Source organism: Ovis canadensis, chromosome 4 (assembly GCF_042477335.2).
Source record: "Ovis canadensis isolate MfBH-ARS-UI-01 breed Bighorn chromosome 4, ARS-UI_OviCan_v2, whole genome shotgun sequence".
NCBI lineage: Eukaryota > Metazoa > Chordata > Mammalia > Artiodactyla > Bovidae > Ovis > Ovis canadensis.
This window is the reverse complement of record NC_091248.1, coordinates 95,372,901-95,397,662: the sequence shown is the minus strand read 5'-3', so window position 1 is coordinate 95,397,662 and position 24,762 is coordinate 95,372,901. Positions and strand designations below refer to the sequence as shown.

The following is a 24,762-nucleotide window of genomic DNA, read 5'->3' as shown; positions in this document are numbered from 1 at the left end:
AGTATCATAGACCAGAATGGGATGCAGGGTAGTTTTGCACTCCATGTTAAATTCTTTTCCTTCTTCCTTACAAAATATGTGTTATAATGATTTTGTTCTTTTATATACTTTATTTTATATAAATATGAATACTCTAAAATTGCACTTAAAACTCTTAATAAATAACATGAAAGCAACAGATGTAGCTTATATAATAATATACCTGCTACCTGAAGAACTGGACCTCATTTGATTCAACACATTTGCTGAATTGTTGCTATGCAAATACATTGGACTAACTAATAAGAACTGATCTGTTTCTGAAACCTTGATAAGTCTGCATTACAGAATAGGGAGTTTTTGGTTTCGTTTGTTTTTTGTTTCATTTTTCACGAAGTAAGAGTTCACCATTGGCAATATAGTAGCCATTACTTGGTAATAATCTATGTCCTCAGTTTAAAATTAAAACATTGGCCTATTTTAAGAACTGAAATATTGTCTGCAGAAACCATCCTTCTGTGTAATCTAGGGGTCTTTCTATATCAGGGCGGCAGGATGATGCTCTGAAAGGGATGTGTGTGAAGGAAACAATGTAGCATCCATCTGTGAGGCTTAAGTAGTTGCGCATTTGCTGAAATAGGCTGACCTGTGATTTTGCAATAATCATTTAAATTGGGCTGTTTATCTGCAGTGCCTTTAACTTAATTCTCGGAGACTTTTTCTCTCCTTGCATTGACCATCAGAAAGCTTAAAACTGAATCTATCATCCAGTTATAGTCACCTTGTGATATTTTAGCTGGTCTCTCATTTTTCTTGGCCCTGATTTTTAAATGTGTCTTTTATTAGTGATTTCATAAAGTTTGTTGAGTAAAGGGGAGTATTCATATAATAAATAAATAATTCTAGTTAAACTTTTTGTTAGAAGAGACCAAGTTCCCAAATGAGCCAGACATTTGACTATTAATGGGTAAGAAAAACCTGGGTCAATTTACATTTCATCTGCTCTCTCTTGGAAAATGCAATTTTTTAGGCAATCCCCAAACTGAGTGTTTGTAAATGGGGTATTCTTAGAAGAGACCAGCAGATCCCCACAATTTCTGAACTGCCCTTGGAATCAAAGTGCTAGTTTGAACAACAATCCTGTAACAGTATATTATGTGTGGCTCCACCTTGTGTCAAGGGGATTTGTTCGTGCTTATGACTTCAAATTCCATCATGAACCTCTGTGTTGCTCCATGTCAGTTTAAGATTAATTATGGTAATTCTCAAAGCAGCTGAGTACCTGTCAGAGTTTCCGACTGGATCGACACTCCTGCCCAATCCAAAAGTGGGAAGGGTGTGGAAAGAAGTGAATTTGGGGGGAAGGACATGCCTTTTTGACATTTCCTCTAAGCAAGGTTAGTTCTCCACAAGGCTTTGATGTCCCACTGTTAACAGTGCACACAGATACCTTCATGTATACTTGCTGTACATTTTCTCTCTCTCATACTTTTATATTTAATCAAGATATATCAGATTTAGTAATGAAACTCCAGAATGACCATATGCTTTGAGGTATAATTCCTTTTCCAACATTAAAAATGTAAAAGCTATTAGATTGTGAATCTGTAAATAGTTATTCTCTCATTCAAGTTACCATAATTTATCAGTAGATTCAATTGTCTTTAGTATGCCACTTATATCTTTTGCTGTCTCATGGTAGTTAGTAATGACTTATGAAGGATAATACTCTAGGAAGTTTTCTGTTTTAGATCCCTGATGGTGAGATGTGATTGAAAGAGGGCTGAAACATATTTTATGTCTTTTTCAAACTTCAGGAAATAGAGTTATTGGATCTTCATGCAGAGTGTTGGTTTTATTTTAAATCAAAGGCTATCCCTATGTCATATGTGCTCCATTGAGTCCCTTGGGGCAATAATCCTGTGAGGAAAACAGTCACAAGGTATACTGAGTTATGTAGTAGCACTACTACTATTATTACTGCTAGGTAACTGTATTTTCAGTATCTGCCAAACTTTTTAATAAATATGTTATATATATTATCTTATTTGAACTTGATAATCCTAGAAAACAAATATTATTGTTATCCTCATTTTGCAACTCTTTAAGGGCAGGCATTTTTATTATCTTCACTTTACAGGTGAATAAATGGACACAGACAGGTTAAGCCACTCGTCCAAGGTCACAGCCATTGAGCAGCAAAGCTGATCTTCCAACCTGGGCAGCTTGTATGCAGAGGTGTTCTTTAACCAGTATCATAGAGCCACCTTCTTAGTCATTTTTTATTGTTATTATTTTATAAATTTTTACTGTACTAAAGCATTGTTGGAAGCTAGATTACCCCCTGATTTGGTGCAGCCTCCCAATGAGACTGTTATGATGATGGTTATGATTGTAAAAACATGTTATGAAGTTTCAGTGTATGTGGTGATATATCTGATGGCTAACATTTATTGATTATGGCATGTCAGTCATCATTCAGAGTTATTTACATGTGTTAAGCCACTCCTCCAGTGGCCTGACAACTGGACCCTCCCCTAGTCTCAAACCATATAAGGAACTGGCTTCCCTACCCCATGGAGCAAACAAGGGAATCTGTTACTTGTTTCACCCCCCTTGTGCTGTTCCACAAGCTCCAGTAAAGCCTTATCTGGAAAAAAAGAAAAGGAACCTCCCCCCCTCAAAAAAACCACATATTTTACATGCATTAAAACATTTAGTTCTATTATTACTTAAGTATCATTAAGGATAATAACTTCATGGCAAATAAATGGGGAAAAAGTGGAAACAGTGACAGATTTTATTTTCTTGGGCTCCAAAATCACTGTAGAGGGTGCCTGCAGCCATAAAATTAAAAGACACTTACTCTTTGGAAGAAAAGCTGTGACAAACTTAGTGTGTTAAAAAGCAAAGACGTCACTTGGCCACCAAGGTCTATTTAGTCAAAGCTATGATTTTTCCAGTAGTCATATACAAATGTGAGAGTTGGACCATAAAGAAGACTGAGTGCGGAAGAATTGATGCTTTTGAATTGTGGTGCTGGAGAAGACTCTTGAGAGTTCCTTGGACTGCAAGGAGGTCAAACGTTGTTGTTGTTCAGTCACTCAGTTGTGTCTGACTCTTCACCACCTTGGACTGCAGCACGCCAGGCTTCCCTGTCCCTCACCATCTCCCAGAGCTTGCTCAAACTCTTGTGTGTTGAGTTGGTGACGCCATCCAAATATCTCGTCCTCTGTCACCCACTTCTCCTTCTGCCTTCAATCTTTCCCAGGGTCTTTTGTAATCTGTCAGGTCTTCGCATTAAGTGGCCAAAGTATTGGACTTCAGCTTCAGCATCAGTCCTCCCAATGAATATTCAGGATTGATTTCCTTTAGGATTGAAGCTGAAGCTCCAACACTTTGGCCACTGAGATGAAGAGCTGACTTACTGGAAAAGAACCTGATGCTGGGAAAAGTTGAGGGCAGAAGGAGAAGAGGGTAACAGAGGATGAGATGGTTGGATGGCATCACTGACTCAATGAACATAAGTTTGAGCAGACTCCAGGAGATGGTAAAGGATAGAGAAGCTTGGCATGCTGCAGTCCATGGAGTCACAAAGAGTCAGACACAAGTTAACGACTCAACAACAACAACAATTACAACAACAACAACAAGGATAAAAACAGTTACTTTGTTGTTGTTCAGTCACTCAGTTACTAATTCATAGAATTAAATATATCCATATATGGTGTTGGAGAAGACTCTTGAGAGTCCCTTGGACTGCAAGGAGATCCAACCAGTTCATCCTAAAGCAGATCAGTCCTGGGTGTTCATTGGAAGGACTGATGTTGAAGCTGAAATTCCAATACTTTGGCCACCTGATGTGAAGAGATGACTCATTTGAAAAGACCCTTATTCTGGGAAAGATTGAGGGCAGGAGGAGAAGGGGATGACAGAAGATGAGATGGTTGGATGGCATAACTGACTCAATGGACATGGGTTTGGGTAGACTCTGGCAGTTCCTGGCGTGCTGCGGTTCATGGGGTCACAAAGAGTCGGACATGACTAAGCGACTGAACTGAACTGATATATGCAAAGTACATGGAATGTATAGTGTTCTGTAAATGCTAGTTATTATCCATATGTTACAGACGAGGAGACTGAGACTTTACTGAGGTCAAATGCTTGCTCACAGGCACATAGCTGTTTAGAGGCAGAGCAGGGCTTTGAACTGAGACAGTCATGTTCCAGAGCACATATTCATGTACCACACAAGCAAGAAAAATCAGGACCTTTATGAATTATTTCTTTGCTTTTACTTGCTCCATTTCCCAATAATTGAGGTTTTTGGTTTATTCATGAGAAGAAGTTTAGTATCAGGGTTTGGAGGAAATGATTTGGAGTTAGCCTGCCTAGATTGGCACACCATTTCTGTCCCTTGATAGCTGTGCAATCTTGGGAAATTTACCTAAATTCTCTCTGCTTTGGGTTTCTCTTCATACAATGGAGATGATTATTATATATTGGGTTGTTATGAAGATTAAAGAGGAAAAACCTATATAAAGCTATTTGTATAATGCTGGGCATATGGTAGCATTCAAATAAGATTAACTGACATTATTATGAATATTAGAAATAAAATTACGTTTATAATTCACAAAGTATACTTTGAAATTTAGAGTCATAGATTAAATCCTGGGGGCCAAATGCAGGGAATACCTCTAGAAGCTATACCAGACTCTCTCTGAAAGTCTGTGAGTATGATTGTCTTACATTGAAAGTCAGAGTGTAGGCTATTATCACAGGGGTTTAGGGGGAACACTAGCTGGAGTAGAGACTAGGGGCATCAGTTGAAAATGACAGAATGTTTGCTGCATTTATTTGGGGCCCTTATAAATAGTGTTTAGACAGTTTATCCCCATCAAGAGTTCACTTAGCTTCATCATGACTGTTTTCTAGACCTGGGGTAGATGGAGAAGAGAGAGAGTGACAAAGAGCACACAGAGTGTCAAAGAATACACACAGTGACAAAGAGCACACCCAATGACAAAGAATACACACAGTGACAAAGAGCACACCTAGAGATCATCTTAGTGAGTGAAATGGTCATAGTGAGTAAAGGAAGTTAGACAGAGAAAGACAAATATATGTCACTTATATGTGAAATCTAAAAAAAAAAATGGTACAAATGGACTTATTCACACAAAAAAGAAATAGACTCGCAGACATAGAAAACAAACTTATAGTTAAAAGAGGATAAGGAGGGTGGAGTAAATTGGGAGATTGGGATTAACATATATACACTACTATATATAAAATAGATAACTAATAAGGACCTACTGTATAACACAGGGAACTCAGTAGTTTGTTATGAACTATATAGAAAAAAAGAATCTCACAAAGAGTGGATATGTATGAAACTGATTCATTTTGTTGTACAGCAAAAACTAACACAACATTGTAAATGGTTATACTCCTATGAAAATTAATTTTAAAGAAGAGCCTACACACACAATGACATCTTGGCATTATGTCTTCCTCATTTCTGGCTCTTTTTTTAAAAATTCATTTTTATTGGAGTATAGTTGCTTTATAATGCTGTGTTAGTTTTTAGTGTACAGCAAAGGGAATTAGCTATATGTATACATATATCCCTTCTTTTTAAAAATTTATTTATTTTGTATTGAAGGATAATTGCTTTATAGAATTTTTCTGTTTTATGTCAAACCTCAACATGAATCAGCCATAGGTATACATTACTCCCCTCCCTTTTGAAATTCCGTCCCATCTCCCTCCCCATACCACCCCTCTAGGTTGATACAGAGGCCCTGTTTGAGTTTATTGAGCCATACAGCAAATTCCCACTGGCTATCTATTTTACATGTGGTAATGTAAACTTCCATGTTACTCTTTCCATACATCTCACCCTCTCCTCCCCTCTCCCCATGTCCATATGTCTGCTCTCTATGTCTGTTTCTCCATTGTTGCCCTGTAAATAAATTCTTCAGTACCATCTTTCTAGATTCCATATATGTGCATTAGAATATGTTATTCATCTTTCTCTTTCTGACTCACTCTGTACTAGGTTTATCCACCTCATTAGAACTGACTCAAATGCATTCCTTTTTATGGCTGAGTCATATTCCATTGTGTATACGCACCACAACTTCTTTATCCAGTCATCTGTCGATGGACATGTAGGTTCTTCCATGTTCTAGCTATTGTAAATAGTGATGCAGTGAACAGTGGGATACATGGGTCTCTTTCAATTTTGGTTTCCTCAGAGTGTATGCCTAGGAGGGGGATTGCTGGGTGATATGGTGGTTTTATTCCCAGCTTTTTAAGGAATCTCCATACCGTCTTCCATAGTGGCTGTATCGATTTACATTCCCACCAACAGTGCCTGAGCATTCCCTTTTCTCCATCATTTATTGTTTGTAGACTTTTTCATGAGGGTCATTCTGACTGGTGTGAGGTGATATCTCATTGTGGTTTGATTTGTATTTCTCTAATAATGAGCGATGTTGAGCATCTTTTCATGTGTTTGTTAGCCATCTGTATGTCTTTGGAGAAATGTCTGTTTAAGTCTTTTTCCCACTTTTTGATTGGGTTGTTTGTTTTTCTGGCATTGAGTTGTATGAGCTGCTTGTATATTTTGGAAATTAATCCTTTGTCAGTTGTTTCATTTGCTATCATTTTCTTCCATCCTGAAGGTTGTCTTTTTACCTTGCTTATAGTTTCCTTTGCTGTGCAAAAGCTTTTAAGTTTAATTAGGTCCCACTTGTTTACTTTGGCTTTTATTTCCATTACTCTAGGAGGTGGTTCATAGAGGATCTTGCTTTGATTTATGTCATCGAGTGTTCTGCCTATGTTTTCCTCTAAGAGTTTTATAGTTTCTGGTCTCACATTTAGGTCTTTAATCCATTTTGAATTTATCTTTGTGTATGGTGTTAGGAAGTGTTCTAATTTCATTCTTTTACATGTAGCTGTCCAGTTTTCCCAGCACCATTTATTGAAGAGGCTGTCTTTGCCCCATTGTATATTCTTGCCTCCTTTGTGAAAAATAAGGTACCCATAGGTACATGGGTTTATTTGTGGGCTTTCTATCTTGTTTCATTGGTCTATATTTCTGTTTTTGTGCCAGTACTATGCTGTCTTGATGACTATAGCTTTGTAGTATAATCTGAAGTCAGGAAGGTTGATTTCTCCAGCTCCATTTTCCTTTCTCAAGACTGCTTTGGCTATTTGGGGTCTTTTGTGTTTCCATGTGAACTGTGAAATGTTTTGTTCTAGTTTTGTGAAAAATTCCATTGGTAATTTGATAGGGATTGCATTAAATCTGTAGATTGCATTTGGTACTGTAGTCATTTTCACAATGTTGATTCTTCCTACCCAGGAACATGGACTATGTCTCCATCTGTTTATGTCATCTTTGATTTCTTTCATTAGTGTCTTATACTTTTCTCTGTACAGTTCTTTGTCTCCTTAGGTAGATTTATTCCTAGATATTTAACTCTTTTTGTTAGAATGGTGAATGGGATTGATTCCTTAATTTCTCTTTCTAATTTTTCATTGTTAGTATATAGAAATGCAAGTAATTTCTGTGTATTGATTTTGTATCCTGAAACTTTCCTTAATTAGGAAACTGATTAGCTCTAGTAATTTTCTGATACTCTTTAGGGTTTTTCTATGTACAGTATCATGTCATCTGCAAACAGTGAGAGTCTTACTTCTTCTTTTCTGATATGGATTCCTTTGATTTCTTTTTCTTCTCTGATTGCTGTAGCTAGGACTTCCAGAACTCTGTTGAATAATAGTGGTGAAAGTGGACACTGTTGTCTTGTTTCTGATCTTAGCAGCAATGCTTTCAGTTTTTCATCATTGAGAATGATGTTTGCTGTAGGCCTATCATATATGGCATTTACTATGTTGAGATAGGTTTCTTCTATGCCCATTTTTTGAAGAGTTTTAATCATAAATGGGTGCTGAATTTTGTCAAAGGCCTTTTCTGCATCTATTGAGATTATCATATGATTTTTATCTTTCAATTTGTTAATAGGTGTATGACATTGATTGATTTACATCTATTGAAAAATCCTGCATTCCTGGAATAAGCCCAAGTTGATCATGGTGTATGAGCTTTTTGATGTGTTGCTGAATTCTGTTAGATAAAATTTTGTTGAGGATTTTTGCATCTATGTTCGTCAGTGATATTGGCCTGTAATTTTCTTTTTTGTGTTGTCTTTGTCTTGTTTTGGTATCAGGGTGATGGTGGCCTCATAGAATGTGTTTGGAAGTGTTCTTTCTTCTGCAAGTTTTTGAAAGAATTAGAAAAATAAGCATTATCTCTTCTCTAAATGTTTGATAGAATTCTCCTGTAAAGCCATCTGGTCCTGGGCTTTTGTTTTTTGGGAGATTTTTTATCACAGCTTCAATTACAGTGCTTGTAATTGGATTGTTCATAATTTCTATTTCTTCCTGGTTCAGTCTTGGAAGACTGAACTTTTCTAAGAATCTGTCCATTTCTTCCAGGTTATCTATTTTATTGCCATATAGTTCATAATAGTCTCTTGTAATCCTTTGTATTTCTGCATTGTCGGTTGTAAACTGTCCTATTTCATTTCTAATTTTGTTGATTTGATTCTTTTCTCTTATTTTTCTTGATGAGTCTGGCTAAAAGTTTGTCAGTTTTATTTTCTCAAAGAACCAGCTTTTAGTTTTATTAATCTTTACTATTGTTTCTTTTATTTCTTCTTCATTTATTTCTGCTTGGATCTTTATAATTTCTTTCCTTCTACTATTTTTTTTTTTGGTTCTTCTTTTTCCAATTTCTATAGGTGTAAAGTTAGGTTGTCTATTTGATGTTTTTCTTGTTTCTTAAGGTAGGATTGTATTGCTATAAACTTCCCTCTTAGAACTGTTTTGCTGCATCCCATAGGTTTTGAGTTGTCGTGTTTTCATTGTCATTTGTTTCTAGAATTTTTTTGACTTCCCTTTTAATTTCTTTAATAACCTGTTTGTTATTTAGAAATGTGTTGTTTAATCTCCAAATGTGTTGTTTGTGTTTTTTACACTTTTTTTTTCTTGTAATTGATATCTAGTCTCATAGCATTGTGGTCAGAGAAGATACTTGACACAATTTCAGTTTTCTTAAATTTACTGAGGTTTGATTTGTGACCCAAGATGTCGCCCATTCTGGAGAACGTTCCATGTGCACTTGAGAAGAAGGTGTATTCTTCTGCATTTGGATGGAATGTCCTAATGATATCAATGAGATCCATCTCATCTAATGTATTATTTAAGACTTGTATTTCCTTATTAATTTTCTGTTTTAATGCTCTGTCCATTGGTGTAAGTGGGGTGTTAAAGTCTCCTACTATTATCGTGTTACTGTCAATTTCTCCTTTTATGTCTGTTAGTTTTTGTCTTATGTATTGAGGTGCTCCTATGTTGGGTGCATAGATATTTACAATTGTTATGTTTTCCTCTTGCGTTGATCCCTTGATCATTATGTAGTGTCCTTCCTTATCTCTTGTAATCTTCTTTATTTTAAGGTCTGTTTTTCTGGTATAAGGATTGCTACTCCAGCTTTCTTTTGCTTCCAATTTGCATGGGATATATTTTTCGATCCTATCACTTTCAGTCTATGGGTTTTTTGAGGTCTGAGTGGGTTTCTTGTAGACAGCATATATATGGGTCTTGTTTTTGTATCCATTCAGCCAGTCTGTGTCTTTTGGTTGGAGCATTTAATCCATTTATATTTAAAGTAATTATAGATATATGTGTTCTTAAGGGGACGACAGAGGATGAGATGGCTGGATGGCATCACTGACTCGATGGACGTGTATCTGAGTGAACTCTGGGAGATGGTGATGGACAGGGGGGCCTGGCGTACTGCGATTCATGGGGTCGCAAAGAGTCGGACATGACTGAGTGACTGAACTGAACTGAACTGATTGCAATTTTCTTAATTGTTTGGGGTTGATTTTTCTGGATATTTTTTTCTTCTGTTGTATTTCTTGACTATATAAGTCCCTTTAACATTTGTTGTAAAGCTGGTTTGGTGGTACTGAATGCTCTTAACTTTTGCTTGTCTGAAAAGCTTTTTATTTCTCCATCAATTTGAATGAGATCCTTTCTGGGTACCGTAATCTTGGTTGTAGATTTTTCCCTTTTTCAATACTTTAAATATATCCTGCCATTCCCTTTTGGCATGCAGAGTTTCTGCTGTAAGATCAGCTGTTAAGCGTATGGGGTCTCCCTTGTATGGTACTTGTTGCTTTTAATAGTCTTTCTTTGTGTTTAGTCTTTCTTAGTTTGATTAGTATGTGTCTAGGTGTGTTTCTTCTTGGGTTTATCCTGTATGGGACTCATTGTGTCTCTTGGACTTCAATGCCTATTTCCTTTTCCATGTTGGGGAAATTTTCAACTGTAATCTCTTCAAAAATTTTCTCGTACCCTTTCTTTTCCTATTCTTCTTCTGTGACCCCTATAATTCTAATGTTGGTGCATTTGATATGGTCCCAGAGGTTTCTGAGACTGTCCTCAGCTCTTTTCATTCTTTTCACTTTATACTGCTCTTCAGAAGTAATTTCCACCATTTTATCTTCCAGCTCACTGATTCGTTCTTCTGTTTCAGATATTCTGCTATTTATTCCTTCTAGAGTATTTTTAATTTCAGTAATTGTGTTGTTTGTCTCTGTGTGTTTATTCTTTAATTCTTCTAGATTTTTATTAATTGATTCTTACATTTTCTCCATTTTGTTTTCAAGGTTTTTGATCATCTTTACTATCATTATTCTGAATTATTTTTCAGATAGTTTGCCTATTTCCTCTTCATTTATTTATACTTCTGTGTTTCTAGCTTGTTCCTTCATTTGTGCAGTATTTCTCTGCCTTGTCATTATTATTTTTTTTAAGTTATTGTGTTTGAGGTCTCCTTTTCCAGGTTTCAAGCAAAGTTGAATTCTTTCCTTGAAGAAGATTGAGTTCGTCCTTCCTTTGGATTTCTTCCCTCCTAAAATTGGTCCAGTGGTTTGTGTGAGCTTTGTATAGGGTGAGATTTGTGCTGAGTATTTGTTTGTTTCTTTGTTTTTCCTCTTATGGGGAAGGATGAGTGAGGTGGTAATCCTGTCTGCTGATGATTTGGTTTGTTTTTGTTTTGTTTGTTGTTTAGGTGAGGCGTCCTGCACAGGGTGCTACTTACTGGTCAGGGGGTGATGCCGGGTCTTATATTCAAGTGGTTTCCTTTGTGTGTGTTCTCACTATTTGATACTACTTAGGGTTAGTTCTCTGGTAGTCAAGGGTGTTGGAGTCAGTGTTCCTACTCCAAAGGCTCAGGGCATGAACTCTGGTCAGGAACAAAGTTTCCACAAGTGGTTTGTTATGGCATTCAGTTCAGTTCAGTTCAGTTCAGTCGCTCAGTCGTGTCCAACTCTTTGCGACCCCATGAATTGCAGCACGCCAGGCCTCCCTGTCCATCACCAACACCCGGAGTTCACTCAGACTCATGTCCATCGAGTCAGTGATGCCATCCAGCCATCTCATCCTCTGTCGTCCCCTTCTCCTCCTGCCCCAAATCCCTCCTAGCATCAGAGTCTTTTCCAATGAGTCGAGTCTTTTCCAATGAGTCAACTCTTTGCATGAGGGGGCCAAAATATTGGAATTTCAGCTTTTTTTTTTTTTTCATTTTGTTTTCATTTTATTAGCGCTTTCCCAGTATGTGATAATACAGAATTCTGTCATTTCTCTTGGTTTCCATATTCAGTTCAGTTCAGTCACTCAGTCGTGTCCGACTCTTTGCGACCCCATGAATCGCAGCACGCCAGGCCTCCCTGTCCATCACCAACTCCCGGAGTTCACCCAGACCCACGTCCATCAAATCAGTGATGCCATCCAGCCATTTCATCCTCCGTTGTCCCCTTCTCCTCCTGCCCCAAATCCCTCCCAGCATCAAAGTCCTTTCCAATGAGTCAACTCTTCACATGAGGGGGCCAAAGCACTGGAGTTTCAGCTTATGCTTCTAATTGCCCTCTTCCCTCTCTACTTCTACTATGTCTATGTGAACTTTTTAACAAGCTCACTCCATAAAATTGGCATAGTTTAGAATAGTCATATTTCTTATTAGTTTACATATTACTCATTCAGATGATGTCAATTATATATATTCTGAAATATCTAAAATATATTTTCAGTAAAAATCACTCTATCAAGCTTGAATGAATTTCAGCTTTGGCATCAGTCCTTCCAATGAACACCCAGAGATCAAATTGCCAACATCCGCTGGATCATGGAAAAAGCAAGAGAGTTCCAGAAAAACATCTATTTCTGCTTTATTGACTATGCCAAAGCCTTTGACTGTGTGGATCACAATAAACTGTGGAAAATTTTGAAAGAGATGGGAATACCAGACCACCTGACCTGCCTCTTGAGAAACCTATATGCAGGTCAGGAAGCCACAGTTAGAACTGGACATGGAACAACAGACTGGTTCCAAATAGGAAAAGGAGTACGTCAAGGCTGTATATTGTCACCTTGCTTATTTAACTTCTATGCAGAGTGCATCATGAGAAACGCTGGGCTTGAAGAAACACAAGCTGGAATCAAGATTGCTGGGAGAAATATCAATAATCTCAGATATGCAGATGACACCATCCTTATGGCAGAAAGTGAAGAGGAACTAAAAAGCCTCTTGATGAAAGGGAAAGAGGAGAGTGACAACTTGGCTTAAAGCTCACCATTCAGAAAACTAAGATCATGGCATCTGGTCCCATCGGTTCATGGAAAATAGATGGGGAAACAGTGGAAACAGTGTGAGATTTTATTTTGGGGGGCTCCAAAATCACTGCAGATGGTGATTTTAAAATTTAAAAAATAAAAAACTAAAAATAAATAAATAAATTAATTAATTAATTAAAAAAAAAAAAGAACAAAACTAACTTAAGTACAAACTGGAAAACAAAAGTAAAGCAAGGTGCCAAGTGGGGAATAAAGCAATGAAAACAAAACTAACCAATACGTTGAGAGGAAAGGAAAGAAAAGAAAGAATAGATGTGCAAAGTTAAATAGAGGTAGATGAAGAAGATTTATATACATTAAAAATTAACTGCATGGGGAAAAGAACAGTAGGAAAGGCAAACAAATGAATAAATGTAGAAAAAATAATAGTTTTTAAAAATTAAAAATATAAAAAAGAAAAGAAAAAAAAAATGGAAGAAGAAAGAAAAAATAAAAAAGGAAAACTCCACAGAATTGCAAAAGCCTGACGTAGAGTCAGAGGTTTATAACAACAATAGAAAGCGTGACTGAATATACACATATACATATATACCCATAATCAAAATCAAAACAGTCTAACAAAAATAAAGTACAATAGACTGACCAGGAAAACAAAGGAAACAAAAAATTATATCTACCAGAAGAAAACTAATTAAAGCACAAACTGGAAAACAAAACTAAACCAAAGTGCCAACTGGGGAATAAAGCAATGAAAATAAAACTAACAAATATTTTGAGAGGAAAGGAGAAAAAGGGAAGAGAGAAAGAATAGATATGCAAAGTTAAACAGGTAGATAAAGAAGACTTGTATACATTACAGATTAGCTACAAGGGGAAAAGAATGGTAGGAAAGGCAAACAAAGGAAAAAGTGTAGAAAAAAGAATAATAGGTTTAAAAAATTAAAAATAAAGAAAAAGAGAAAAGAAAAAAAAAGAGAGAAACTCCATAGGACTGCAAAAGCCCAACGTAGAGGCAGAGGTTTATGACAATAAAAAATGTGAATGAGAGAAAAAAAGAAAGCTCAAAGCTTAATTGGATTTCCTAGTGCCAATAAAATTGACAACTACAACTGAGGGGGAAAAGAGGGGAAAAAAAAAGAAAAAAGTTCAAAAGAATCTATAGAACAAGTAAAAAAATAAGAATAATATATGTTTTTCTTGAGTCACTACTGTCAGAGTCCTTTCTCTTGCTGGGAGTCACAGTTCACAGTCCACCTTACCTCCGTAGGATGCCCTCCAACACTGTGCTGACCTCTGAACCTGCTGTGGGGGCAGCTCAGATTCTAATCTGGTTCTACTCCTGTGTGCTCTTGCCTCCAATGTCCACAGCTATCAGAGCTAGTGTGTTTTCTTTTGTGGGAGCTCTCAATGGTCTTTTATATATTTCATAAACACAGATCTGTGTAATTGATTATGTGGATTTAATCTGCAGCTTGTACAGCTGGTGGGAAGGTTTTGGGTCTTCTTCCTTAGCCACACTCCCCCTGGGTTTCAATTGTGGTTTTATTTCCATCTCTACATGTGGATCTTCTACTGCGGTTTAGCTCCTGAAGCTGCCCTGGAGGGTTTGGGTTTGCCCCTGTGAGGGCCAGGTGTGGAGGTGGTGCAGCTGCTTGCTTGGGTTGCAGGGGTTCTAGCAACACCAGGTACTCAGAGGGGTTGACGGCTAAGACAGCAGGATATATAGTGCTCTAGAAGGGTATGGCAACCAGTAGTGGCCAATATGCTTCAGTATTCTTGCCTGGAGAACCCTGTCTCTGACAGAGAAGCCTGGCAGGCCACAGTCTACAGGGTTGAAAAGAGTTGGACACCACCAAAGCAACCCTACATGCCTAGATGCGAGACTTTTTTTGCCTGTGGCAGCTCTGCCTGAGAGTTGAGCGTGAAGGTGGCACAGCTGCTTGGCTTGCAGGGACCCTGGTGGCGCCAAGTGTGCAGGGACACGGCCTGCCTCGGCTGCAGGAGTTATGGCCCTCTTAGAGTCTTTTTCCTAGCCTCTTGTAGCTGGCGATCAGAAGGGTTTCTGGCCAGTCTTTCTCCATAGCTCCACGTTCAGTCACTTAGAGGATTCCCTTGTCTGGGGTCCTTTTCTGTTGCTGCCTGCGTCAGACCCATAAAAGGACTCCTCTGGTTGGGGTTCTACTCTGTAGATTGGCGGTCAGGCACTTAAAGGGGCACTCTGGGTAGGGTCCTGCTCTGTAGTTCAATGCCTTAGTCATTTGATGGGCCAGCCTCTCTATTGTTCAGCTGCCGATGCTGGCGTGTTGGGAGAGAGGCAATGGTGATGGCCCCACTCCCTACACGTTACTCAGTAGTATCACCTTGCTTCTGTGGCTGCCTGGCTTTCCTCCACTGGCATTTCCCACCATGATCTCTCCCTTTACATCCCCTCAGTCCATCTTTCTGCAGTCAACAGCAGCCTTTGCCTTAGGATTGCTGCACAATCCCTAAGCTCCAGCTCCCAGCCGCTGTGCCTTGCAGGAAACCAGCGTTCCTGTCTAGGGTGTGTATGGCTGTGGCAAGGACTGTTTGATTCTCATTCCATTTAGGTTGCCAGAGATCAGCTATTTCACTGTCAGCCTTAAATGTTTCTCTGACTCAGACAATTGCCCCGCTGTGGTGATCAGACCCCTGCTTCAGTTCCCCCACCTGGTGAGGGCAGGTCCAGTCCTTCTAACACTGCTGTTTCTCTCCCTAGTTCCTTTATCCTACCGAGTTTTGTGTGGTTCTCTGTATTCTTCTCCACTGATCAGGTACTCCTGTCCATTCTCACTGGTGTTCTGCATGCACTTCTGTGTCTGAAGGTGTATTCCTGATGTATCTGTGGAGAGAGATGTACCCCACATCCACCTACTTCTTCTCCATTCCTTCTTGTTTGATTCTTTTGTTCTTGGAAGATAAGCCAAGTGATGTAGGCTTCTTGCAACAGCTGACATGCACAGTTGCTGTTCTCTCCCGGTATTATCATGTACCCAGTATTTCTAAATAGCACAATAGTGAATGCTATGGATTATAGTCTTGATTTAATTAATTTCAACTTATTTCTCTTGGGTTTTGAATATCTTATCTATGCTTATTCATATGCCTAGGATTTTTACAGTCGATGTTCTCTGAAAGCCTATAGTTTCCTTCAGGGAATAACCCTGGGAAGGAAGGAAAGAGATAAACAAAAACCATAAGTAAACACAAGGCAGTGTTTGTTTCAAAACCCATTTCATTATCCAGTTGACTTTAAGGGAAATTGCTTTATTTTTCTTGCTTTCCCTTCATTTTGTTGAGTTCAACATTCAAGAAGACAAGTTTCCACATGACTACAGCCTACTTCCTCAGTCTGTTTTGTATGATGGCAGTTAAGAGGATATTAATTTTGCTCTGCTAAAAACCTTTACTGTTTTATATTAGTTTGGGAAACACTGACATATGCAACATAACCACAACTGCTCTTTTGCTGGACTTTGGAGAGTCATTAATAACCCAAATGAACATGTCAGTCTCCAAGAGGAGATGATCATAAGCTGTGTTTATTGGACTGGCATCCTTCTTTCTTGCAACATCTTAAGTTACTGTTTGAAGGCATGCTTTGAGACATAATTTACACAGTAGTCATTTTTATAGAGGAAAATAAGAAAAAAGTGCCACAACTTCATGGTAATTGTGCTGTTATTTTTCAAAGATTAAATAAATATCATCCCACATCTTATTAAAGAAAATCTTAAATTTAAAACTTATTAGACTGTTTTTCCTCTGTATTGAACTTAAGAAAAAGAGGAAAATGACAAAAAGAGAAAAAAATAGAATTAACTTAAAAAAAGATGCTCTAATTCTATACTGAATTCTGCATCTATCACAAATCTAATCTAACAGTTTATATCGCTATCTTCAGTCAGGTTGTTGAAGGTGCTATAAACTTCTCAGTCCTCAGCGATGTTCTCTTCCTCCCTTCCCTACCCATGCTTCCTCCTCTTCCTTCTTCTTTTTACACATGCAAGGCAGAACAATATAGATTAATAAATTACTGATAATCTTTTTCTAATAGAGATTAAGACAAAATATTTCTGGACATCTTTATCTACCCAGAGAATAATTTTCCTAGAATCTTTAAATCCTAGCATAGTAAGCAGAATGATTTATTGTGGTGTTTGAATTTGTGTCCTTTAATTCTAAGGTAAGAATAAATTTATCTTTGCTCTCAAGATATGAGTATGCTAGAAAAATACTGGACAGGAAATCAGAAGGTCTCAGTGACCTTGTTAAGTTCAGACGTAGATGGGCACCCTGCCTGAAACAGAGCAGGTACCCAACACATATTTGTGGAATGAACTTCATCTGCTTGTGGTTTGACTTCTCATCTGTCCAAAGAAGATGTTGGACAAAATATGTGACCTCTTGAGTTTCTTAGAGCATGAAAATGGGGTTCTATAGTGTTCTGTAGTTCCTTTAAAAATTATTTAAGTTGATATATTTTCACTTTTATTCGGTTCAAGAAATTTTCTTTCTATTTGTTGTTGTTGTTGTTTGTTTGTTTTATTTGCATGGCACATGGGATCTTAATTCCCCAATCAGGGATAAATCCATGTCCCTTGCCGTGAAAGCTGAGTCTTAACCACTAGACTGCCAGGGAAGTTCCAGTTTCCTGTAGCTCTTCGATTTAGATAACAAGTAAAGATCATTTGGGAGAAAATATAATTTTTAGATGGCTGTGTATAATAATAAGGCCTAGTACAAATTTTATTTTAAAAAAATCAAGCCTTCCACCCCACTTATGCTTTGTTCTATTGATTGTATGTGACATGCTTTTACATTTAAAGAGTAAGGCCCTTCTCTGTACAGACAGTGAAGCAAATAATTGTTGCTGGAGATATATAAGACTTTGCTCTGTTGAAAGTCACCCAGACCATTTAAACTGTTTAATATCATTAGCGTTTAATTAATGCCCTTAATTAACTCTTAGAAACCAGAGAAATTTCTTGTCCTGTTAATGTATTTGTATACTTTTGATTTCAGGATTACAATCTAAAATGTCAAAAATATATGATTTCAGAATGCAATTGATGTTTATTAAATGCCTACATTTATATAGTTACATATACTATCTTCTTTATTCTTTAAAGAAACGTAAAAATTAGATATGATAAATTAGTTTTGAGAAAATCAAGACTAAAATTCAAGTGACATGGGCCAGATCGAAAAGCTGATAAATAATGGAATAGGAATACAAACTTAGTCATCCTCAGAAAAGAAGAAAAATATTTCAGGAATAAAATAATCCATTTCAAACAAACATGTCACTGTGCAGTTAATAGAAAGAGCTAAGGCCATGAAGGTAGTAGTGAGCTGAGGGCTCTTATGCTCCTTGAGCATAGGTTTTCATTAGAAGTGGGATGTGGCCCCCCCTTTCCACCTTTCACCTTGAGAGGAGCTGAAAGCTTCAGGTGACATTCCATTCTGAATAGTGTGGGCTTGGGAACAACACATTTTTATTTAATTAATGTTGGTTATTATGGCAAAATTTTTCCATTTGTATATAAGTGAACCCAGATAGTAAAGTATGAAAAGCCTATCTTTAGGTGGACTAAAGGTCAGGAATAGTTATGACTTTTTTCATACCATGCTACAAGGCAAATGATTATTATGTCTTTTTTTTTTAACTCAGACTTTATTTCTCAACTTTTTAAAAACTTCTTGCTTAATATTTGAAAAAAAAATTCCAAAGGCATTACCTCTGCTTCTTACTATTTTGAAGGAATCATTCCTAAAGACTGGATTTCTGTCTTTAAAAGATGGATGAACACCATTTTAAGGTCTAGAACACCTTTGTCATGTAGGTAGTAATGAAAACTCTTAGATGATCAAGGTTAGATGAAAGCACTGAGAGGTCATCTAGTCCTGGGCTTTGAATAAGATCTCGTCCAAGGTTTCTGTCAAGCTTGAAGCTTTATACCTTTGTACTATCTGAAGTTTGCCCCTGAAAATGTATGCTTTTGACATATTTTTTAAAGAAGTTTTGATTCTCTTGGTAAAAGAGCTCAGATGTCCAGTAAAATTCAGATATAAATTTAACTGCTTAGATTTCTTTTTTTTTTAAAAGAAATTATTAACTGATCAGCTCTTCAAGGAAAAAAAGAAACAACTACTTAAAAAAATTAATTGTAGACCCTTCCTAAGGATATCATGTATAAAAAACTTAGTGATATTATATTAAAGAGTTAAGCTTTAAAGTCTCAGAAGATTCAGTCAAAATATCTCAGAAATTTCATAACCTTTAGATCTTTGCCTGTAAATTGATTCTATATATTGAAAATCAATTACTACATACGTAATTTTCAGTGGAAAACTATGATTGTATGTGTGTTCTTGTTGGTTTCACGGATTTCCCCTCTGTGCCATTCAAAAATGTCAAATAAATGATTATTTCTTACATTCTACCATTTTTTCAAAATCATATCTTCAGGTTTTTCATATTGATTCCATCAGACTATTTCAGATCATATTTTTCTTCCTGATTTTAGTTGCCTTTTATATACTTGAGAGAGAAAAAATTTTCTATATTTTATAATGCTGCTCCTTAATTTAAATGTATATTTCTTGTAACCTGTTTAATTCGTTTTTTTCTAGAAGGCATTGTTCTTGGAGATTTCCACTGATTTCCTGTTTTAATTTTAACCAGTTGTTTGCTAGGGCTGTTGCAAAGCTAACATCTCAGGAATTATTTTCAAAGAACACTTGAACTGGCTTCGACATTGTATACCATCTTCTCTCTCTTTCTTTTGTGGTCTTTTCACTCCTATTTTGTTAGAGTACTACTTGGCATCACTTTGTAGTTGTCTGACTTCTCAAAGTTAAAGACTAGACTTGCTCTGTTCAGTCTTTTTTCCTCATCTTTGTTAAGTGGCAGCTCTGTGTTCCCAGTTGCTCAGGTCAGAAATCTTAAAACCATACTTTACTCTTTCTCTCACACTCCACTCTACCCAACAGAAAATGCTTTAATTGCCAAAATATATCAGGATGTAACCAAACCTCTACTGTAACCATGTGCATCACTCAAAAGGTAGGCATACTTCTGTCTTAGAATTGTACAAGACCAAATGACTGTCATCATTAACTAACTGGAACACTCAAGAGGTGACAGCTAGGCTGGTAGCATATTTTGATACATTCTGATTTGTATATGAAATTGTTTTCCATTGCATTTCCTTGGTGGTATTTGGTAGTTATTTTCAAATAATTTAGGGACTTTCAACTAGATGGAAATAGTAAGAAGTAATATTGGAGTTTACATAATCTATCATTTACACAGCAACTTACAGTTGATAAAGTAGTTTTCATAACTATCTCATTTGATTGTCATCATCTTTCTAGGTAGCTATTTATGTCACTGTGAAGAAACCATGGCTCAGCATCTAAATGGTTTGATCTAACCTTGCTGATGGTGATGACATCAGAATTTGAATCTGATTTTTCTGTTTCTGAATCTTATACTCTTTTCATTGCTTTTCTTCTGTCCTCTATGGGGCATAATTAAGACTAGCATTCTGAACTGATAAATTCTCACTAAACAGAGAAGGAGACTCCCATAATTTGTGCTTGATGTTAGAATGTGTTCTAGAGATGACAGGTTTTGTATCAGGGCTGCTGTTGGGGTAGACACAAGTCTCCTCCCACTTCCCCCGAGTCCCTGCCCTCTCTCACCCTGGCCAGGGATAGTGTGGAAATTCCACACTGATGAGGTCACTCTTTGGGATGCCTTCCACCTATCCCTTCAGAGATGAAATTGTGTCATTTATAAAGGCCCCTGGGCATGTTTGCTTCTATAAGAACCCATATGTCAAAGATACTGCTGGGTCTTCTTGCATTCTCATTTCAATAGAACTACTACTTATTAAATTATTGAAACTACTAAATTTTTATTAAGTTCTTGAAATGGCTAAATTATTAGTCATAACCCCTTCTATCTTGTCTATTCATTCTTTAATATTTAATATTTGTATTGTTTTCTTTCATCCTCTAGTAGGCCAATATCTTTAAAAGGAAAGCACTTTCCTGACAGTTAACAAAATAAATTCTGTTTTTCACATTTCCAACTGATATATATTAATTTTCCTTATTTTTCTTCATTCAGAGTACTTAAATATTTTATATTAAAATCTCAACAGAAATAATTTCTGACAGTTTTATGATTTATTGTTTCTGTGTTTGCCAATCTTTATACATTCATAAGTGGTCTTTCCATCAGGTTTATGATTTTTGTTTTGAAATTTTTAACACATAAGAGAACATTTTTATAATATGGTTTTTAGAATCTAATATAGAAGGAAATTTTTAGTTTTATAATCAAAGTAATTCTTACCTTTTATCTCATAGATTTTGTCAGCCAAGCAAAGCCTTTTAAAAATTCCCTTCTCTCAAATTCATTTGTGATGTATCGCCAGGGTAATGATTAGTTTTAAAGTATAGTGCATCCCCTGCATGCTAACCTTCAAGTTTCGAGCTTTTCAAAGATGGGAACATTCATTCCATTAACATCAGGTGTGAGTGAAATTGCAGCTTGCCTTCCATCTCCTATTGCTGATGATCCTTCAGCTCTACCATCTTCCACCTCCTATTTTTCCTCCAGTCAGTAACTCTTCTTGTCTGTACACTTCATGCCAGCCCCTGTATGCCAGCTGTTGTACTGTACTACTGTATTTTTCAAGATACTGTACTGTAAGACTAAAAAATTGCTTTTTTTGTTTTGTATGTATTTGTGTGTTTTTTAATGTGTTTGTTTTTTGTGTATTATTTGTGTGAAAAGTATTTTAAATCTGTTACAACACAGGACTATGTAGTCGATTGTGTTGGTTGGATACTTAGGCCAACTTTGTTGAACTTAGAAACAAATTGGACCTACAAACATGCTCTTGGAATGGAACTCATTCATATGTAGGGAACTTACTGTACATGTTGGAGATTTGCCTTTTCATCTCTCTCTCTTTTCACTTGAATAGTCACTTTGTGATGACTCAGACTAATTTTTCAAAATGTGGATATGCTTTCTCCTTTCTCTTAATTAGTATTAATAGTTGTGAGTTAGACAGGGATTGGGCTTCCCCAGTGACTCAGCAGGTAAAGAATCTGTGTGCAATGAAGGAAGTATAGGATACTCAGGTTCGATTCCTGGGTGGGGAAGATCCCCTGGAGAAGGGCATGGCAACCCACTCCAGTATTCTTGCCTGGAGAATCCATGGACAAGAGGAGCCTGGTGGGCTTCAGTCTATGGGGTCGCAAAGAGTTGGACACAACTGAGTGACTGACACTTTCACTTTTAGACAGAGGCTGTAGACACTGACTGGATTTATTTTAACTTTTGCCCTAGAAGATGAATCTTAGGATATTTTCAAAAGTAACCAGTAAAAGACGTGTGAATGATTTTAGCACAATATGGTATGCAGATAAAAGAAAAAACAAAAACAAACAAAAAACCCCTGGGTGTTACAGTTGAGGACTGCATAGTATTTTTCTCTATTGGATTATAACATTTGATTTAGAAAAAAATACAAAGAATGATGATATTTCCCATTAGGAGACTTATCATACTTTATATGATGTTTGTTTGCTATATTGCTTCACTTGTGGCTCAGATGGTAAAGAATCCACCTGTAGTGCGGAACCCAGGGAGACCTGGGTTTGATTCCTGGGTTGGGAAGATTCCCCTGGAGAAGGGAAAGGCTACCCACTCCAGTATTCTGGCCTGGAGAATTTCATGGACTGTATAGTCCATGGGGTTGCAAAGAGTCAAACATGACTGAGCAACTTTCACTTCACTTCACTTCTTTGCTCTGCTACTTCCAATTCAGCTTTCAAAGCTGTCCACAGAGTTTTCACTTTTGATTCTGACTTTCTGCAGTAACAACAGGATAATTTGGTGGCTTTCTTCTATATTTTACCTTTTCAATGAATGAAATCTTCTACACATTGTTTAATACTGCCAGGATAGAGACATGGCCAGTGTCCAATTTCCAAAATCGTGTATGATCACAGGAGTGATGCAGTGGGTGGCTATAGCACGTTTTGAACAAGGCTGGTCTGGATTTAAGCAATAGTGTGATGAGGTGAAGTTGTAGCTGACAAGATGGAACCTACACGCATCTTTTCCCAACTCTGAGCTAAGTGACATCACCTTGGCAACTTGAAATAACTTGGTGGGAATATTTATACCATGGGAATCAGCAAATTTTTCAAACCAGATTCTTCCCTTAACCTCAAAGAGCTGGTTGATTAACATTTACCAACACAACACTGGTTTGAGTACACTTAATTTGTGTGACTTTGCTCAACATACTTAACCTATCTGGGTCTCATTTTCTGTTTCTGTAAAATGTGGGAAGCTACTACCTACTTGACAAACTTTTTGAAAAAAAATTACATGAGATAGCTTAGATTACAATATTTAGCATAGTATTGAGTTGGCCAAAAAGTTCATTTGGGTATTTCAGTAACATCTTATGGAAAAACTGGAATGAATATTTTGGCCAACCAATAAATGACTATAATAATGATAATGATAAAATAATCACTTCAAACCCAAATAGATTGTTTATGTTAATTTACAGAACTCCTTTACTCACTGTTAGCTAAGTAGCAAGAGGAACAAGGTTATAAAACACTGTCAGAAACTTCCATTTTAAGTGAGCATAATCGTAGTGAGCTCTTTTTCCTATTAGTCTTTAAACTTCTTTGGTTTAAGTCAGCATCTATTTTCAGTATATACCATATGGCAAACCGCCATAGTGAGTATAGTGAGGAGTATGTTTTGTATTTTGCAGCCCATTTCCTTTTGCTGTTTCTGAAACAGGGAGAAAAACAATTCTGTAACTATGCCCAGTGGTAAAGAAAACACCTGCCAATGTGGGAGATGTGGGTTTGATCCCTGGGTTGGAAATATCCCCTGAAGAAGGAAACGGCAGCCCATTCCAGTATTCTTGTCTGGGAGATCCCATGGACAGAGGAACCTGATGGGCTACAGTCCATGGGGTCGCAAAAGAGTCAGATGTTATTTAGTGACTAAACAGCAATAGCAACGTATGCACTGACAATTTATCTTGTGTTTTTATTTATTCTATCTTCTAAGATATTTTTATTATATTTATTTATATAAGATACTATCTAATTATAATATTTATTATTATGGCAGGTTGAGAAATAAATGGGAAGCAAGAAATTGAAGATACACAAAGAAGTCAGCAATTAGAGCCTGGTGAATACAATAGGAAGATCATTGTAAACTAGGGAGCTTTCCCATGTTTGTGATTTTCACTTTTCCTGACTTCCTCCTTGTAACAATCAGTGATTAAAATGAACTGATGTGATGCACAGAGTTAACTGCTATTTACTCTTTTGCTCCTATCTTGAGAAGACAGGGTGTCAAGGGACGATTGGGTGGAAGTACCTACCTAAGGAGAAGGAACTAGGTTAAATCTCTGAGGCTTTTGCTTATACAGCAAAGGAGATCACCACGGGAGGCTGATCTTGACCTGTGAGTCAGCCCCGAGGCTGATCAGATGGGGCTAGAGTAAGGTTTCCTGACACGTGGAGCAGTTGGAGAAATCTGGTGATAAAAGTAAGAGGGTGCTTCACTAGCTTGAGAAGAAGGTAACAGGCAAGGGAAAATCAGAGATGCAGGATGTGAAATCAAATGACGGAACTTTCTGTCTTAATGTAGACCATCTGGTCATCTTATCTTTAAAGCAGTGATTTCTCAGACATTTTTATCTTATATCATGATGACCATATGTCTCAGATTTCCTAGGATGGGCCGGATTTCAAATATTTTTGCCATTGTTAGACCGTAGGTCCCAAATTAGGATTGGAAACTATGATTACTATTCTTACACCTTCCTCTTCCAACTTTTAGTACCTTTATCTCATTCAGTTTCCAAGTCATTAGCAGCATCATTAAGCAGCTGTCCAAAGCGTGGTTCTCAGGTCTGACTCTGTATCAGAATCACCTGGAACATTCGTTAGAGTACTGGTTCCTGGGCACCTGCTCCA

The 24,762-nt window shown here is 37.0% G+C and overlaps 1 protein-coding gene across 6 annotated transcripts in view; it reads left to right on the top strand.

The window, feature by feature from the left end:
• The window catches only part of SUGCT (succinyl-CoA:glutarate-CoA transferase), a 768,395-nt gene that overhangs the window by 482,348 nt on the left and 261,285 nt on the right, over window positions 1–24,762 (top strand). The window contains exon 13 of one of the 6 annotated variants that reach the window (XM_069588243.1): window positions 23,906–24,093. The exons of 4 other annotated variants lie outside the window; for them this stretch is intronic. In XM_069588243.1, the coding sequence (XP_069444344.1) occupies window positions 23,906–23,917 (12 nt within the window). In that variant the 3' untranslated portion in view covers window positions 23,918–24,093. Of the gene's footprint in view, window positions 1–23,905; window positions 24,094–24,762 lie in introns of those variants that run through there. One more of the 6 variants, XM_069588246.1, reaches the window with a different exon arrangement.